A 20,204-nucleotide genomic window follows, 5' to 3' on the forward strand; every position below is an offset into this window, starting at 1 on the left:
GAAGGAAATCTATCACTTGGAGAGAGGGGAGAAACTGTTTTCAGCTTTTTTTTCCCTCTGAAACAGCAATTTTTGGCAAGCAAAACATCAGTCCAAACAAAATAAAGGTGTTCTCCAGGGAAAAGAAAACTAGGATGGAGGCTGTGCCTGCTCCTGAGTGAGCTCCTCGGAACCTTCTAGGGAGAATGCCCGTCCCATGTGGATGCTCTTCCTACCCAGCAAGGCACTGTGGGGCTAGGATAAGGGACAACTTGGAGAAACAAAGCAGAGCAAGTAGGAAATTTAATATTATACCATGGTGTTTGCTGGAACAGTCCAGAGTCACAGAGACATCGAGGTCCTATGGGCTCCCCCAGTACCTGTGCTGCCGATCCCCTTTGCCCTGCAAACACCTCTTAGCTGAAAACACATCTCGGGAACCATTTCTGCTCACTGTGCAGACAGGTGCCATAACTCACACTCCTAGCACAGCTCTTTCAGATATAACTAGTTTTGCCCTCCAGAAAAAAAATTAGCAACGCAGCCACTTAGCTGACACATCCTCCTGCATTCAAAACACCCGCCTATACGTTTCCATCAGCTTCTTATACCGTCTAGCTCACTCCTCAACTCCGTCGCCCTCATCTTTCTCACTCAAGAAAAAGGAGGGGGAGGAATAGGGCTGCAAATCCACGGCTGCAGAATAAGCACCATCACTTTTGCCATTTCCCTACAGCATCCATGACCGAGACACAACCAACCCTGCTTCTGAAGAAACACCAGCCCCTGCCCCCCACCCCCACCATCCCTTCCCAGCACCATTTTTAATTAAAGCTTCTCAGCCTGCCTTTCTCTAGGCAACCCCTCCAGATGCAAAACCGTGGCATCTCATGGTGCTTCAGATCCTGCCCCACTTGGTGGTCGCAAACATCCAGCATCAGAGCCTGTGACACCAGGGCAGAGTTCACAACCTGGGATCAGTTGAGCTGTGGTCCGAAAACCTGAGGGGAGCCATTGCGCTGATGGGATGAGGAAGACATAACACCTCCAAAATCAACAGGGTGTCAGTCCTTTTGCTGTGATGCAAGTAGCTTGGTGGTAACGATTACCCTCCATTTCTGCCTAGGAGTCGCTTGTTGGCTGACCTGACCCACCACCTCCAGCTCCAGGAGCAATCAGGCAGGGGCTGGAGGGCATAGAGGCGTTGCAGGCTGCCACAGACGTCAGAGCAAAATCTGAGGTTGGGCTGGGGTCTTGGCACTTTGAAGCCTCTCTCCTCCCCAGTGAGGTCTGTGCAAGTCACACAGGGCAGTCCAGATGTCAGTGGGGCCTGGGGAACACATTAACCGTGTGGCAGAAGCCCCATCACATCTGAGGAGGGAATAACATGTTCTTCAGGACAAGGGGATGTTGGGATGACACTCTGGCCAGCAGTGCTACCCAAGGACAATCCCCAGCCCAGACAAAGGCAGCCACATCAGGGGAGATGCAATCCCTCTCAGTCCACAAGCCCACCATAATCCCATTTTATGCTGCCCCTTTTCATCATTACTCCCCCCCCCCCAAATTAAAAACAAACAAACAAACAAAACAAAACAAAAAGCTTCAGAAGAGGGCATTAAAAACAAAGAGATATTTGAAAAAAGATCATCACATTCATCAAGCTTTGTCCCCTGAAGCCACCAGCCTCTGTCATCAGGTCTAGCTGGCTTGGTCCTCCAGCCTTCCACCTCCGTGGGTCACCAGACAACAAACATGGGGCAGAAAACACCACAGACGCTGTCACATGTCGGGGTGGCCACAGTCATTCCCAGAATGGGGACTTGAGACACACACCAGCAATTTCCCAGGATGGTGCATTTCCAGCCCAGTTTGCAGCCGGTGAGTCCCCAGAGAGACCCATCACACTTCCTGCATGAGCTCTCCAGAAAGTGTAGGTGCAGCTACTGACTTCTTACCAGGTGTCTCCGTATCTATACAAGACGCCAGCTCCAGCAGAAGCAGGAGAACATGAAACACTTATTTTGAAGTGCTAAAATGGTCCAATGAATATTTTTCTCCACTTTCAGGCAACATCATGGAGTAGAGACTCCATGGGATTTTTGTCTCTGACCAAGTTTTCTCAAGCCTTAGGGAAGAGAAAAGTTTAGGAGTTCAGTTCCAACTTGAAACAAGGAATCAGGGTCACCACATCTCACACTGGATGCACTGCAGAGGATGCACAGTGGAAAGTAGGGCATGAAAACAGCTGCAGAGCATGAGCAAGCATGAAAAGTGGATACTGAAACACTGTGGGGACTGTGCTGAAGTCCAAGCAACCTCACCACAAGCAGAGCCTTGCAATGTCAAGCCAGAAGAGATACATGAGTGTGGTAGTTAAGTGTACTGTTCTCAGGTCATGAACTCCAAAAGAGGAGAAGAGAGAACTCCCCTCACTGCTGTCCCACCAAGAATGACCTGTGGCTACCAGACATACCAACATCACCCAAGCAGCAGCACAGACTCTTGCTTGTTGATCACATGGACAAAGGTCTCCAGTCGCCTCAGCACCTCTATCAGGGTGACTAGACAGCAGTACACAGATTTGAAACACAGATTTGCTACTGACATAACAATCAATCCCGGTAAAGATGGCAGGCAGCGAGGACAGGAGGCTTTAGCAAGCGTGCTTCAATGTGCACCTACTCCTCCTCTCATTTAAATGCACCCTCTATGAGTGAATTAGGCCTATTGTGTCTGCAAGACAGGAAAGATATGGGTAACATAAGTGCTGCAAGGACGGCTACTCAAGCACCTTCCAAGCTCATTACACAAACACAGGCAGCTGTGGGAGAACTACAAATGACGTGTGCTGCAATCAAGGTTTGTAAATCATGTCAGATCTTACAAAATGCTGGGCCAAGCCTGAGAGGCAGTAGCCCCAGAGGGCTCAGTGGTTTCTGCAACGAGAGAGAAACCTGGTCTGATTTCATAGATGACCCTGCTTTGAGCAGGAGGCTAGATCAGAGACCTCCTGTGGTCTCTTCCAACCTGAATTATTCTATGATTTTATGAAGCACCTGTTTCTGATTAATAGCAAGGAAGACCTGTCTTGCTCTCCTTTCTTAGCTGCCAACAATTGCAAATCTCAGTACTCCTTGTTCTCTCTGCTACCTGAAAACAATCTTTCTGGGTTCTGATCACATACCTGTTCCTCAAATCTCCTTGGAGTTTCAAGTTCAAATACACCCAGAAAACCACGTGCAAAATGCCACTATGTGTGGTGAGCACTCCAGATGGACTGAATGTACAAAGTGCAGAACTGAGCTCTTTTGAATGAAAGATTCAGATTTTAGCCCACCTATAGGTGGGTCAGGTTTATTCAACCGGCGTGCAAAAGCCAGTGTTGGCCCAGGAGCAACGGGGAACAAACTGGCCATCACAACCATGAGATGCTGGTACAGCTGTCTGACAAGGGCTGGGAGGCCAAAATAACCACTGCATGGTAGCCTGGGGGACACAGTGCACATCCTTACTCAAACAACGCCTCACCCTTACGTCTTTGGCCAGATGTGACCGTCCCAGTTTGTATCCTCTAAATTGCACTTTGGGCTTCACACTTCAGTTCGTTCAAAAGCCTCAGGTCTCCAGCAACACGTAGGTCCAAACTGTGAGTGACAGCAGGTATAAACTCTAGCACAAAACTATAGGTAGTGGGTTTTGATAAAAGGAGCTCCATACTGTGTCCTTTGTTAGCAGACAGCAAATTTTCCCAGCTAGGGCAACTGACTGTGCTAGTTACCAGCCTGTATAACAAACATCTGAATTCCTGGTGGGCTGAAGAGCTTGCAAACAGGGTAACTATGACCAGAAGAGATAATAATGACAGTTCCCTAAAAAAGAAAATTAATCCCAGCACATGACGATCCCCTACCGCACAGATGATACGGCTGGACCTCAAATGGTTGATTGGTGATTGGCGAGCTAATTGCCCAAAGCCATCTCTTTTACTGACTTTCAGCTGCTGAACTGCATTAAGAGAAGATACAAAACGTATTAAGATACTTTCCCTGACATAACCAACCTGTGCTAGCTATTTCTACTGCTGCCAAAGGGCTACCAGGTTCCACAGAAGAGGCACGAGCAATTCTCTCTTAAGACATTGCCCAGCCTGTGAAAGTTTCAAACTTAAGCCACAAAAGCCAGCTGATTGACGGCAGAAACAAAACCTTGGCCACTTCAGGCCGTTCCAGTTTATCCCCAAGACACACGCCAACCTACGCCCTACTTGATGGATTGTTCTCATATCTTCATCCCCAGAGATCGCAGCCTAAGGAGATGATGGAAAAACACAATGTCGAGGTCTAACCTCTTGGGGTCTGGTGTCCAAGAGACAAAAGCAATCATGCTGTTTCCTAATGGAGATACTTTCATCTCAGATGTGTTTTCCACCATTTATTTGTGTAACTGCTCACCTGCAGGGCCACGCTGTGATCTTCCTGTCTAGGAATAAGGGTACCAAGACCAAAGGCAGGGGTGATCTCCTCTTACCTGGCTAATTCACCCTCAGAGTATCCTCTGCTGGCAAGAGATGCAGGGACAGCCCTCACCCATACTGCATTTTGCCAAAATGTGATAAATCTTATTTGTAATGAAATCACAAATGTCCTGGCTTTGCCCAGAGAACAGTGTAACCACTGGAATGACAGATCAAGGGACAGAAAAGCTTTTTGGGATATTGCCGGCAGTCACAGAGCAGCTAATAACGAACCCCAAAAGCAAGAAGAGACCCGTACCCCCTTGCATCCAGCCCCCTCCAGCCTGTGCAAAGCTCTGCCAGCCTGTTCTTCCCTGAGCACCATGCACGTCTCCTGGGGGAGCTCCCACACGGGGACCTCTCAGCCCACACAAGAGAGTGCAGGGCAGAGCAAAGCCAGCAGCACACGCATTGGCAGTGTGGGGACACCTCCTCCAACTTTTGCCCATGCTGAGTCCGGAGGCATGGAAGCATTTGAGCACACCCTCTCCCCCATCCTCCTCGCCAGGCTCCCTCCTTCATGCCTTAGAGTGTACAGCTCCATCCATCCTCATGGAGAGAGGTCCACCCACACCCCCTGCACACTGGGCACCTCTGCTCAGACATCCCCCGCTCCCTACTGTCCCACCACCCCTCCGCCCCGAGCAGATGCACCCAGCAGCATCAGGCACACGGAGACCACGTGCACACACACCCGTACCACTTCTTGTCCTGGTCTACAACACAGCACATCCTGAGTCAGCAACTCGCAAGACACTGCCTGAATAAGCAAATTTTAAAAATAACAGAATCCCTCGGGACTTAGTCTGCATTACGCAGGAAACCAGATTAGCTCAGCTACAATCCAGAGGCCACAGTGAGAAATGTATGGAGTCAGCAAAGGGAAGGGCAACAGCAGACCAGGAAAACCTCTAGTTTCAGTTCCGCTCTCAACTGTTCGACATCCATCCCGGCAACATCCCTGCAAACCTTCCCTCAAATTCAAAGGGTGTTGGGCCACCTGCTAGGTACCTACCTGCTTCTTCAGGTCTAATGTTTAGGTACGGCTGAGTACAGCAGAGCAGAACAGAGCCTCACCTCTGTCCTGCCTGTGGAATAAGATGGGGTTTTCCACACATGTCATTCTCCAGACATTAAGTTCCTCCTCTGGGGACGCTCAAGAAACCAGGCAAGAAAGATAAGATGCCTAAATCCCTATGTGGGGTACAAAACGCATTCCTAGCTGCTGAGACCTAGTGTTCACCTTGATTCATCTCGAAGTGGTTTTGGTCTAATGGGCAAAGAAGTTGAAGGAAGACAAGGCAATGTGAGAAGTCCAGGGGGATCATAAACACGCTAAGCCAAAGGTAATGCTGTCAAAATCTACTTTTCTCCTCTTCGACTCTTCACTTCCAAGAAGATATTACAATATTCTCAGTGCACTTGACTGCTTGCCACTCCTGGGATGCAATCATCAACCCAGCCAAAAACGGAGCCACTTCAAAACCCGCACGTGATAGCGCAGCCCTCACGCAATCTGTATGCGGATATCTACACAGGCTTTCACGTGCTGCTCACCAAACACATTCACACGGGACACGGGGAAGGTGTGCAGTGGCAGAGATGCACGCTCAGCCCCACGTACCCATGTACACAGGTACCACACCTGGCAGAGGTAGGACCACTCACAGGACCATGTGTTCCTCGTGGCCATCTCCATGCAAAGCAGTCAGGTATTTTCAACTACCCCAACTAGAGCTCCTCAAACGTAATGCTGAACGTGCAGCCTCTGCACCCTTGTGATGCACCAGGCAATTAATGGGTCAACACAACGCTGCAGCATGCAGTGCTTCAGGGCTGAAATCCTGACTTTTCTGGATCTTGAGAACTCAAGGCAGCGGCTCTCTGCCCCAGGGGAACGTCACAGGCATCACCTCTTACCATCCCTCTATGAACTGTGCCCGTGAGCAGAGCCACCAGCCCTGGGCAGCTCTCCCACCCGAGAGACACTCTCCAGCTGGCACCGCACTGCGGTGTGAGTGAGGAAACCTGGAGGAAGCCTTACGGTGTGGTATTGTTCCTTGCAAAGGCAACAGGACAGACTACAAGGGCAAAGCTTTTCTAGGGGGCGCAAGTTGGCGTGACCAGGATGCCAGGCTGCCAGGATAATCTCATCCTCAGCAGACGATGCAACCCCTGATCTTCGTATCTGCCAGTATGCCTGCCAGCCTCACATTTCAATCGCAACATGATTTTAGCAGCTGTTTTCTCTCTCTCAGACACGCACATATGCACACAAACGCAGCCCCTCAAGCAGCTTTAAAATTCAAGCTTAGCTGGGTAGGTAGGGCCTCTTGTAAAGCACTTGGGACTTGGGGAGGGAGGGAGCTTCAAAAATTCACACGATTATTGCCTTATGCCGGGATTTGAGAGGGCTCCATCACTGGCCTCCTTGCTCTAACAGCTCTTGAGACAGCACTGCTAAACTCACACCGGTGCCGCGGAGGAAAAAAGCAAGACGAATAGAGGAAAACAGGCAGCGGGGGATGCCTGAGGCTGGCTGACGTGATTTGCAATAGCTAGAGCAGTCTGCTGGAGGCTCCTACCTCTCCTCTGGCCACTACCCTCTCATCTACTCTCCTCGTCCCCAGTTTCAGCTCTCTGCTTCGCTGCCGCCAGTGAATGCAAACCCCAGCTCAGGCCAGTGCTGGCCGTTACTCGTGTTCCCAGCCTAGCCTGGCAGCCACAACAGCATCTGCACATCTATTAAACCCAACAGAGCGTTTGGGAGGCGGAGGTCAGCCTAAGCAGCATATGGAGCAACCGCATGGTGAATACCGGCCTCCCCGGGAGCTGTCTGCTGCTGATGGAAAAAGCCCAGGAGCCATCATGACGAAATCTTCTGGCTGGAGGCAACGCATCCTCCCTGTTGGCTTTCCAAGCCACTGAGCAATACTGGAAACCTCAGCTCCTCTCCCTACGCGCACCCGCCTGGCACTGACTCACGCGCTGCTGTTTTGGTCCTGCGGTTTGCCGGTGGGAGTTTTAGAAGGTGGGATGTAGCAATGAGGTAATCCCAATGGCATGTGGCTACCGCAGCAGAGCGGGGCTAGCCACCCACTCCAGCGGCATGAGCCGGCTGTGCATGCCGTGGATGCACCAGCTAGATATGGGTCCAGCCTGCTGCTGTGGTCACGGGGACTTTTTAACCTTGACTTTTGGTGGGGATGTGATATACCACGATAGGACCGTACATGGTCCTCTCTTGGAAAAAGACATCCCTTCATGCAGTCCAAGGGCTTCATCAACATCCAACCAGGATGCAGTCAACAGCAGGGAGATACAGGAAGCTCACCAGGAGCAATGCTCCAGCTATGAGATCTTCCAGGCTGAGGGACATGACGCAGTCCACAGCAGCCATGGCATTTCCCTGGCTGAAATCACACATAAACCGAGTATGAGGTTGCAGCCCTGTGCTGGCCAGAGTCAGGCAAGGAGAGCCACCATGGTTTCTCCAGCTCCGATTCCTTGGCACACCGTGATTCCCCTCCATCTGAAACCATCCCATTAGCTGCAATTTAAAAACAAAATCAATCCAGCAAACATTGCTAAGCAACTGGCTGTCAGTGCCATATCCCACCCTGCCGAAAGTATTTGCCCTCTCCATGACCTTCTGGCAAGGAGCTTGCTGCTCAGCCCTTGCCAGATTTTGTATATTCAGCTATTGTTGGCAAGTCCAGATGCTTGGCTGGATTAGCAAATAAAACTCCAGGAAATCTTCTGCAACCATCCTGGTGAAAAACAGCCCACAGAGGTGCTGTGAGGAGCAGCACCCCCAGCATGAGCATCAGTACTGCGAGGTGCTGGTCTCTGGGCATTACTGTGGTCTGCAGGTCTCTGAGTCTTGGTTCTGCCAAATGTTGTACAGAGGGGATAAGAGATGGAGAGCAAACACACTGAAAACCTGGTTGGAGAGCAGAGCAAACGGTTTCAGGCAACATCTGGCTGAGAAGCTGAAGGAGAGCCTACTTGCCCACGGGGATGTGCTCAAGAGGTGGGTAAGACCCCCTCCAAAGTCTCCTGCCCCTCATGAACTCTTTTGGGGAATAGCAGCTGGGCAGAAGCACCTCGGCACAGCTCCTGGCACGGTGGTGCCCCTTGCTGTGGGGTCCGTGCTAGGATGCTCCTCCCCCCAGGTCAGCTGGAGCAGAATCAAGGTCCAACTCTCAGGCTTCACTATCATACAAGAAAGCCCGAGCGCCTCCAGTCTGGCTCACACAAAGCGGCCTACGCCAGGTTTGCCATCGGAACCAAGTCTCTAAGCACAGCCTTCAGATCATACAGCGTGAGCCCTGGGGGTTTCCCCACCTCTCACGCTAACCCGGTGTGCCTTACTCTGCTCTCCCCTTTGCAGGAGGGACGTCTCCTAGTCAACCACAAGCTGGACTCTCTTTGCATGTTCTTCTTAAACAGCCACCAGCAATTTCTTCCTGCTCCAAGAGCAAGCCATGGTCATCCATACTTTCCCACCCAGCTCCACAGGGCAATTCAGGACCCGCTTCCAGGTTGCATGATAGTGCCAGAGCATCGCCTGCAGCAGCTCCCCGGACACCTGCACCATGAGCAAGGATTTCCTTCCAGAGACGGCTTTGCAAACTCTGCACCTTCCTCTCCCTTTTGACCACCATGCCCAGACCCTTCTCCCTCCTCCATCCCACCCATCAGTGCCTGCCTCCCCCAGATCTCCCAGCAGCCCCATTTCCTCTGTGGCCACTCTAATGCTCGGCTAATGGTGCATCATCGCAGCATTGTTCAGACATATTCAATAAATCAGAATCCAATTACCGGGTTAAGGAAATTGGAAGCAAATGCAATTAGCCCCAGCCCCTCCCACATGCTGTGCCCTCGCTTCCTCCTTAATGAGAACTTTTCTTTCGTGGGAGCACTCAGCACCGCATCCACCCGCCTGGGAACAAGGTGGGTGCCACCGCACAGCAGGGGTATGGCGAGGGGGCAACCGAGTCAGTCTTCACTTTTAATAGGGCAGATGGTTAATATCCCTGGCATTAATTCTCTCCAGGAATAGCACACTCGCTCTCTGCTCAGCTATAACAGGCGTCCATCAGGGCTGACAGCTCCTCTCTGGAGAAAGGAGCATCTGGTCCTTACTATGAAAAGGAGCTAAAAGAATAAATAAATAAATAAGCGCATTGCTTGCTATAGGGCTGGAGCACTGGTGCTCTTTGAGCACCTCAACCTAAGTACTGCTTTTGGCCTAGAAGAAGGGAAATTCAGAGTCGGGTCAGATGCCAGGTGTCGAGTCGCTCTGACCTGGGATCAAGGTGCAGCCTGGGCAGCAAGGTGCCATGGTTGGGTCCAGCACGGAGCTCCCACCAGAGCAGGACTTCCCCCAGAAGGCTCCCAGGAGAAGGCAGGGGAGGATGGCTGCCGCCCATGGGCTGGGATGTAATGCCAGGCACAGCTCCTTGGGAAGGGCTTGCACTGGCTGTGGGCTGGGGACCTCCGGTGGGCGTCAGGCATACACTGTGCCCTCAGAGGACGAGGAGGAAAACTGCATTGAGGGAACCCTGGGGGTATTTTCTACACCAGTGGGACACTCGGCATCGCTCCATCCAGCAGACTAACAATTAACCCCACCAACCATCAACAACCTGTAGCTGCAAAGGGCAGCTTCTCCCCAATGACTTTGGAGTGGTGACCAGAGGGAAGTTACAGCTGCACTCACAGCAAGTGAGGGTGCACCAAAACTCCCACCCTGCCCTTCTCACGCTGACAGCAGCAAGGGAGCGTGGGTGCCACAGGGCAACCCTCACCGCAATCCTCCCTGCCTCTCCCAAAAGGTCCTTCGGGTGTCGAAGGATACTTTTGACACCAATGGTGCTGGAGCAGCCATAACACAACAAGTTCTTACCTTCCTCTCCCCCTCACTCACCAATAGTCCCTTATTCCCCACACTAACTCCTCTCTCTGCAGAGCAAAATAAGTGCTCAACTGTCACTTTATCCCCCTTGCACTGTCTAATTGCATCCTATGCAGAGCAAGTGTTCCCAGCATCAGTGAAGACTTCGCCCACCGTGGAGATGCGCTCTCGCACAGCCATTACTTTTCTGGAGGAAAGAAAAAAAAAAAAAGGCTTTTCCTTTCTTTCCCTATGGTCCTGGAATAATTTATACAGGTTTTAATTAATAGGTTTAGGACTGCTAGACATGCCGAGAAATCAAGTAAAGCAAAAGATTCAATCCTAAAAATACAATCCAGGCAGACACAATCCCAAGTGCACCCACTGGGCGTGGGGGAAGGGCCCAGACCCACCTAGCATCCCAAAATCACGGCCCTGAAGAGGAATGGGACTATCCACCCATATAATGAAGTTTCGTGAGGAAGATCAGGAGAAACCAGGGGGGAGGCAGAACCTGTGATGGCGGGTGTCGCGGACGGCGCGGTCACTGGGGATCCTCTCGCTCTCCCGCTGGTTAAAAGCATGGAGCCGGTATGGGTCCTCGCCGCCCTTCCACCTCCGGGCGCTCAGGTATCTCCGCTCTTCAAACTGATCCCAAAGGTCGTCCCAGTCCACGTCTGAGCCCTGTGCGCACAAAGTCAGCCCCGTTAGAGAGAGGAGAGACCAGAGGATGCCTGACCCCGCTCTGGAGGTCCTCCCAAGCCCCACTGGAGGGTCAGTTGGCCCCACAGCATGGGCAAGCATCACAAGAGCAGGCTAACAAGGATCCTCATTAGGTCTTCAGGCTTTGTTTTTTTCCTAGGTCTTCAAACAGCATGTCAAAAAGAGCCTGCCAATTTGAATTTAAAATGACTAATTTGAAACCAAATTCAGGTCTCTGGTGGATCCCCCTCTCAAACAGCATGGTCTCATGAAATATAAAAGCGCAAAGGTCTTGTTAGGGTTTTAATCTCTCTCCAGCCACTTTACAACACAAGCCCCCTCTCCCCTGTAAACCTTCAGGTGGGAAAAAGCCATCAGACAGGAGCAGTTTCATCAAGCAAAATCCCACGTTTCCACAGCCACACCCTGGCCCCAGGGCTGGCTCCAGCAATGGGACCTTGGAAGAAGGGGTCCATGGTCCTCCCAGCCTGATTTCAGTCCATCTCTGCCACAACAATTCTCCCACAGAGCTCTTCAGCCCCACCGCTGGGAGAAGAGCGGGCAAGCACGTGCCCATGCAGGCCACCCCCGCTCTAAAAGGATGGAGGAGCTGCATTTTGGGGTTACCCAACAGCTCCAGCAGCTGTTGGGGTGTTTAAGCATCCATTGGTGGCTCAGTGCCATCAGGGGGTTTTAGCATCCCTCAGCAGTGTGGTGCTGTCGGGGGGTTTAAGCATCCCTCAGCAGCGTGATGCTGTCAGGGGTTTGAGCATCCCTTGGCGGCACAGTGCCTGAGCCAGCGAGCACAATGCAGCGCCGATAAGATCTCATCGTTACAGCAGCACAACCTCTTTGATCTCAGCCTACGTGTAACACGGAGAGATGCAAACATTTACAGACATCTCAGCCCTAAAGAAAATTGTGATCTTATCCAATAATTGATCTTTTCTTCTTCTTTTCTTTTTTTTTCCCCCTCCTCAGTTCACACGGTCTCAAAGCCGATTTTGCCTGCTAATAGCGCAAAATGAAGCTTTTGAAACGGGCGATTTTTATCCTGTAATTGATTTTACTTGCATCTGGCAGCGCGCTTTCTCTACTCATAGGAAGGGGAGGAGGGAGCACCGGCTCCTGCAAGTGAAAAGCAGCAGGACCAAAACAGGTGCCTCCAGCCACACAATGCCCCACACCGTCCTGGGTCACAGCGACACGAGCACCCCCAAAAAGCCGACAGAGCCCAGGGACGCAGGGGGTTCCAGATACAGGGCCATATTCATCCTCCCCTGGGGCGACCTCATGATCTTCGCAGGAACTCCTCCTGCACATACCCCAGTACATGGAAGATCAGGAGAAACCCCTGAGCCATCAGCCCAACTGGGAGAAAGTTATTCAGGACTGGGAGAAAGTTATTCAAAGCTGAGAGAAAGTTATGAAACCAGTAAGGTCACTGCAGGAGGTTTACAAGGAGGATGTACGTAACCTGCTCGCGGGCTTTCAGGAGGACCGATGTACACAGGGTGATAAATATTTTTTATGTTTTTTCTAAGGCATCTTGCAAAATGTGATTTACTGCTGCAGTAAAAGATCAGGGAAAAGTGAGCCGATTGCATCGTGGAGTCACCAACAGCCTGACGTTTATAAGATTTCATGATGACCCTGGGGGGTCTGGCACTGTTAAAACAACCACCGCGCAGTTGCAGTCCCTAAATTTTAATGCTGCGAAGAAAAGTAAAAGTTGTTTTTATCAAACTTAATAAGAAGAGAAATGGCTTTTGAAAGCAGCCACATAGCACTTAAGGCTGTTGGATGTATACGTACATATATTTTTTTAATGTCAGCTAAACCCAATAGCCTTGGATCAGCTAGAAGGGTGCACTGGGGCAAGCATCCGATGGCTCAAGCAGGAGGGCTGGTGAATTCCCGCAGGCAGTCGTGGCTCCAGGAAAACCAGAGCTTCTGCACATGCTGCAAGGGCAGCGAGGCTCTGGCCAGGCCAGCAGAAGCAGGGCTCGGCGTGCGGGAGGGTCCTGGCACATGCTTCGAGGTCTGGGGCAGCATTTCTCCAGCATCCATCTACCCCCACTACCATCCTGGGGGATCCCAGTGGTAAATGGATACACGGGCCAATACCAGTGCCCTATCCCACAGAATTTGCTTCTTACCCTGCCCTGGATATACCTTGCCTCCAAGGACTGCATTCTTGGTTCACAGTGCAGTGAATAACTAATACCCCCATGAAATCTCCATCTGAGAGACATCAGCCCACCTTGATTCACCTAGGCACTCCTTTTTCGGTCAAGGAAAGCTATCAGTAGGATGGTTTCTAAATATCGATAGCTAAATACACATCTGAGATCAATAGCAAATAGATGTCAAAGAGAGATTAAAGAGTTATTTTAACCACTACCTGGCCAAAGAGCTTTAGTTACAAAACAAGCCCAGGGATGGGGTTAACTTTCTCAGACAGAAGTAGGTGCCTGGGTTTGGTCATTTGCTTTCAATCCACATCTCCTGTCCAAATCTTCTGAAGACTAGGCATTCTTCAGCTTTCCATCCTGAGCTCCCCGCAAAGGTAACTGAAAGGCATGCTCAGACACCGGCATGCACCGACCTCTGCAAAAAAAATACCTGCACAAAGCAGTGAGGGTAAGCAAGGCAGCAGCCTCGGATGAAAAGCTCCCAGCTACACAAGCGGTGGGAGGCAGGAGACCTCCCAACCCGCACACAGGGACTCGCCTGTTTCTCAGCTCTTGATCAGGGTCGGGAAAAGCGAGTTAAAGCGGTGGGAGAAATCCCCTTTGCTCACCCAGGGACAGCACATCAGGTACGGGTTACTGGATAAGGTCTTCATTATAATATTTCCGCCATGTATTATCACCTTTTCCTCACACCAGAACTCTGTCTTGGGAGTTATTTAACTGATGTGCAGAAATCTAAATTTAATTTATTATGATCTAACTCACTTTAGAAGCCAAATTACCCTGCACTAGAAAAGGATCAAGTCAATACTCCACTTGCCTTTCTATTTATCTTCTACGGGGCTCCTCTCTCAAACTTTCATATTCATTTTCTCTCATGTACTGGTAATAAATTTTCATTTTTTTTCTTGGAATTAGGTAATTTCTCTTTCAACATTGCAGTTTAATGGCCGATATTAATTACAAGAAACACAGTCAATGCTTAAAGAGTTCGAGAGACTCAATGAGTCTGCAGCCAAGAGAGGAAAAAAATATCCAAGGGGTAACCGGCCATTCTGGGCAAACAAGCGCTGCCCCTTCAGACGCTGTATCGGGGGGATCCCCAAGGGGTCAACGAGAGGGACGCCCCCCAGGAAAGGAGACAGTGAGAAAACTCATCATGGAGAGGACCCCCCGTCTCACACCAGCGCCCAGCCGAGAGCAGGGCTTGCCTTCTCCTTTACCAGCCCCCTAAAAGCACCCCCCAAAAACCACTCGCTAAAGGCATCCCCCAAAACCAAACTGCCCACCGCTTCGCCAGCAAAGGGCAAACCCCCAGAACAAGCACGGAGGCAGCTTTTCACCACAACTGTACATTAAAGATTGAAAGCCTCTCGGTGCGAAGATGTAATTCGTCATCTGCCTCTTAAATCACAGCTCAGAAACAAAAAAAAAAAAAAGGGAAAAAATAATATTAAAAAAAAAAACAGAGGAGTGGTGCTGCGGGGGGAGAGCAGGTCATTAGCAGTAAAACTACAATTTTCTGGCAACTGCTAATGCCTTGTTTATGTGGATTTCTGCGAATATGACATTTTAATGGCATAATAATTGTGTGATTACAGTACAGCGGGGATCGCTGGAGCGGGAAGGAGGAACGAGCGGCCCAGCCGGCGGCGGCTGCTGCAGGCCCGCAGCGTCCCCACGGGATGCTCGGCCCCCTCCTGCCTGTCCCCACAGGCAGCCCCCGGCACCCCTCGCCAGCACCAGAGGCCAGAGCAGGCTGGACACCGTGCAGGGGTCCCATGCATTCCCTGGTCGCCGTGAGGTGGCCTGGTGGGGAAAGGACATTTCAGGTGAAAAGCCTGGCCCAAGCGGAGCCGGTGGTGACCAGGGACAGGCAGGTCATGCTGGTCCCCAGGGCCAGCCTCCAGCTGCCCAGGAAGAAAAGGAGTGGGCGGCACAAGCCAAAAGCGGACTCTTTCTTCTTTTGTGGCACTGTTTTAAAACATAGAACTTAAGCCTTTGCTAAAATAAAAGCCATTTTCCTTTTGGGGCTGCTGGGTGTTGCCATCAGACCGAGGTGAACCGGCCCGACACCATGCGCATCCTTTCAGGAGGCAGCAAACCCAAAGCAGCCCGGCGGGAGGGCAGAGCCGATGGGGTTTGCCAGGGAGCCCCAATTTTTGGCCAGGCAAAGGGGTTTTGCCTGGGCAGGTGCAATGATGACCCCAAGGGAGCCTGGCAGCAGCCAAATCTTCTTCTGCCTCGGCCCCCCTCACACTCAGCTTCCCCTGGAAAACCTCATCCCTACACAATCCCAGATGGAACACTTGCTACTGAGCCTCCATCCTGCCTTCCCTGGGATTCAGGCATTAAAAAAATAGGAGGGGAAGGTGAAATTAAAAAATACCTCAGCCTAGCAAAAGCTCCAATAAACAAGCAAAAACCCAGAAACTCAGATGCCAGCCGGCACATTGCTGCCCGGCCGTGCTCGGCCGCTCTTCTGCCGACAGACAGTTGGAGCACGTGTGCATGTTCGGCACAGCTCAGGGGCACCGGAGGCGGAGGGCAATCTTTCAGTGGGAATTGCAACCAGGCATTATACAAATGAGATTTAAACGTCTCGCTGAAGCACGAGGCCCCTGCAAGCAGGAGGCTCAATTATAGAGCTGTTACTGGCCGAGGCGCTAATGCCATCTGAAAGGATTATAATACTTCAAACATGGTAGGGCTCATCCCTCCCTGTCCCCTGGTGCCAGTGCATGCACTAAGAGGGTCAGCAGTCCCAGAGGAGAAAGAACACGCTGCCTCCATCCTCTTCCCTGTCTCCCCAAACAGCCCAGATGGAGCATCAAGATACACAATCCTTCAGTCAAGCTTTGGTGCAGTTTTCCCGATGCCAGAGCCCAGCAGCTTGGCTTAGCCCCGTGCACCCAGTGCAGTGCATCCCGATGGCCTCATCCCCAAAATACAAGGGGGAGACAGAAAGAGCACCATGGCCGTGCCCTTTGCTCTGTCTGAAAAGTATGTGGTGGTGCCAAAATCAGGCTGTGGGTCTCTGGAGGACAGGCTTCATACCCATCCTGCAGCATGTCCTCCAGTGCATCAGGTACAGCTCAACACCAAACCGGCACAGACCCTGGAAGGGTCACATCCCATACCTCCTTTCTCTTATCTCCTTCCCTAAACTGCAGAGCCCCCAAGGCAATCCAGCGGATAAATACAAACCTAAGTGACTCCAGGCATTTGGAGGAGCCCACAGAAATCCCTGTTTAAATGCTTGAAGTTAAGTACTTGCTTAAGTGCTTCACTGGCTCAGTGCCGTCTTCTCCAGCTTTGTGCTAACATCAACCACGTATCGGAAACGGAGGTAGCTCTGGGCCCCGGCTATCATCCACCTTTAATTAGTCTTTTGTTCCATGGGGATTTTAGCTCCAGTTGCTTTACTTGAGGGCTGCAAAGCTCCTCTTCCTCTTGCACTGGTACCTGGGCACAACACCCAGGTGCACCTTGGTGGCAGCTCCTCCAGGACCCTACAGGGATGCACAGCAAACCCATGTCTGCCAGGATCCCACCCTATCCCAAGGAGAACCGGCATCTCCCACTGCCTGGAGGTGATTTAATGCCTCTCAAGGGAGGCTTGCAGATCTCAGTTTGCTCTGACCCCTCTTACTGGGGGAAGAAAGAACAAAAAAAAAATTGAATAAAATATTAATGCGGATACCTAATTAAAGCAAAGCACTTCTTCAGAAAAGCCTGTCCTGCAGCTGGGGTCCCTGGAGAAGCTCTGAGCACTCACCATTAAGCTTCTCACTGCCAACAACCTTTCCCTGCTCACGCACATCCACAGGCACGCTGCTCCATCTTCAAAGGATGAAGCATTGCCTCTTCCTCTGCTAGCTCAGCAGGGAACACGAATCCCTGAGGACCTTCTAGCAAGTTTCCCAGTTTCTCACTTGGCCCTGAGGCCAAGACCATGCTATCACCACCCTTGCTGCCCTCCCTGCCCACTGCCCAGTTCCCTTTACCTGTCTCTCTCCAACCTACCCTCTAATGCACACTCTTGTGTGGGCACTGTCTGGACCTCTCCTGTGTCACACACATAAGTTTACACAATCAAGACACATGCTGCATCAGGCAACAGGACTGACAAAGGCTGGAAAGCGGCCATGGAAAAGACCTGACCTTCAGGAACTGGAAGAAGACTTGATCTTCAAGAACTACAGCTGCAACCTCTGCCTGGGTGGAAACATCCCCATTCAGGCTCTGGAGAAGGGTCTCCAGTGCCTTCCTCTGAACGTCCCCATCCTCAACTAGCACCAGCACAGGCTGTTGGCCACTGGTTCAGTGCAAGGCGCTGACCGAGGGCAACGGCAGCTGTGTCATTGTTAAGCTGATCACAGCTAGAACCAGCTCTTTGTGTATCTTCTTGTCCGCATCTGCGGTAAACGATGTACAGGGTCCGAAACACCCTCCAGAGGTTTAAATCTGTTTAAGTCTCCAGACAAACACAAACAGCATGAAAAGCCGCTGGAGAATTATTGCTGCTTTTTCCAGTAAGGGCACCAAAGCTTTAATTTTAAAACGGATGGCCAGGGCCGCCACCAAAATGGGGAATTTATTTGTAAATCAGGAGCAGGGGACTCCGACTTGTAAGGAGAGAAAGATGACAGATTCATCGCTTTGATGAAAAGCCAAATTTTGTTTCCAGGGCTTCCCTTAGGAGAAAGCAAGTCAGCTCAGAGTTCACACCGTGCTTATCAGCAAGCACTCGCTGTGCCGGCAGCAGTGCCAGGTTAAAATATACCCCCACATCCCACAGGCAGCCTGGGCCCGAGCTTCACACATGGACAATGCTCCTATCTGCTGGCCATAGCATCAGCACACCGTCCTGCCTCTGCGGGAGGAGAGGCAATGCACGCTCCCGGCCAGCATCACAAGCCCCAGCCAGGTCCCAAGGAATCCCCGTGGTGACCTCCATCATCTCCAATATGCTGAGGAACCTCCTGCCTCCCTGCGATGCTGGAGAGGAGCACAGGATCCAGGCCACTGACCTCTAGAAACAATATCCAGCTACAAAATTCCCTGTGTTCCCACTTAGAAAGATGCTCTTCCTTCTCGGACCCCCAAAATCAGGTGCACGCACGCAGCTGTACAGAAGCGCCTCGCTGCATAAAGAACATAGACTTTAATTCTTTAAAATAATACATTAGCTCATAGGATAGCCTGACACATGGAGACAAATCCTGTATAATTAAAAAGGAAAGGAAGCCGATTATATCCTCCTGGAGAATATTGCTGCCTGCTTCTGTTTTATTTATACGTTACACTGTATAATGAGCTGAATATTTAGGAGGTCAGCACAAACCAAGCTGCTGACTGGAGCAAAGGGAAGACCCAGCTCTGTCTGTGCCGGGAGCCAAGCGGGAGGATGGAGAGGATTTTTGGTCATCTTCTCCTCCCCCTGCCTGCAGCTCCCCCGCTCTCAACTGCTTGTGCTCAGGCTGCATTGGTCTTCCCAAGCCATCATCAAAAATGTTCTGCCTTCCCCCACAGCCCCCCCAAGAAAGGATGAGCGAGGTCAGCTCAAGCCCATTGGCGCCTGCCAACTCTTCTAATGGGTCTGCAAACAGTAATTCTGGACAGCAAACAAGACCAAATAGGTTTTAAGAAATAAAAGAAAGGGTGGAAAACCGCTGGTCTGGCAATGGCTCTGCTCCGTGGTGAGCTCCCCATGTCGATGTCAATAGTCTCCCACTGGTGCCGCTGCTGCTGCTCCCATCAGCGGTGGGACACCTGCTCTCTCCATCCTTCCCTAATGCCAGCTCCCCCAAGCGCCATTGGCCCTACCAGAGCGGGTCCCCTTGTCACCCTGCTCTGGGCTTGCTGGGGTGCCAGGAGATGGCAGAGAGCATCTTTGCAGCCATTGTGCCGCATTAACCGGAGCACCACGGGCAGTCCCTCCACAGCCCGTTGCCACCACTCAGTGCCAACCACCCATTGGCTGCATAGCGTGGACGAGCCCGAGAGCTGCTACCCTGAAGGTCAGCGGCAGTTACACGGGGCACTAATTGAGAAAGAAACAAAGGCAGCATTCCATGTCCCCCCGCACACCAGCCAGGTTCAGCTCATCCTCAGGATCATCAGAGGTCAGGCACATTTGGGAAGAGCCCTGACCCACGGCGGGTAAATAGAGCGGCGAAAGGAAGCTCCTGCACGGACAGTGTTTTGTCTTCCTTCTGTGCCTTTTCAGGACAGACATGAGCTGCTTCCCAGCCATGAAGGTCAAACCAGCCTGCCCAGGCTTCAGCAGGAGCAGCAGATGATTTAGTACTTAGGAGCCCATAGCTGCGCTCGGTCTCCAGCTGAGCTTTGCTCATCCTTCTGCGTAAAAGCCAAAGCTCCTACCAAACCACAGAGCTTGAGCATCTCGGAGGTCGGAGAAGGTCTCTCCCTTCCTCACAGAGCTGCGTGTCCCACATGCCAGAGGACAGCCCGGGATGGGGCACATCGGGGAGAAAAGGAGGAGGAAAGGGGAGCAGGGAGGGGAGGGTAAAAGAGCCCGCAGCCGGAGTCCTGCCCTGAACCCAGCCCTTTAAAAAGCAGGCGGCTAATCCGAACCGCACCTCCCGAGCAAGGAAGGGATCGTGCTGTTAATACACTCGGCATCCTCGACCCGACACGGCCTTTCCGCAGCAGCAAAGCCAGGGGTAATCCATCTGGTAATTGCTTCCATGGGGATTTTTACACAGCTTTAGAAACTAATGCTACTATCCTTCCCTGAGCAGCCACCCTTCCAAACCAAACAGCAATGAGGGGCGATGGATAACAGCAGCGTGTTAACGTGAAGGGAAAAGTGCCAAGGGAGGGAAAGCTCAGCCTTTATTTTACCTTGGTTTACACTAACATGGGGAAAAAAAAAACCTACAGATTA

At 51.4% G+C, this 20,204-nt stretch overlaps 1 protein-coding gene across 1 annotated transcript in view; it reads right to left on the bottom strand.

Annotated features, from left to right (window-relative positions):
- GALNT14 (polypeptide N-acetylgalactosaminyltransferase 14) overlaps positions 1–20,204 on the bottom strand; it is a 101,542-nt gene that overhangs the window by 52,544 nt on the left and 28,794 nt on the right. The window contains exon 2 of the mRNA XM_082480851.1: positions 10,909–11,078. Within this exon, the coding sequence (XP_082336977.1) occupies positions 10,909–11,078 (170 nt within the window). The remainder of the gene's footprint in view (positions 1–10,908; positions 11,079–20,204) is intronic.

Source organism: Vanellus vanellus, assembly GCF_965231255.1.
Source record: "Vanellus vanellus genome assembly, chromosome: 3".
In the NCBI taxonomy this organism is placed as follows: domain Eukaryota; kingdom Metazoa; phylum Chordata; class Aves; order Charadriiformes; family Charadriidae; genus Vanellus; species Vanellus vanellus.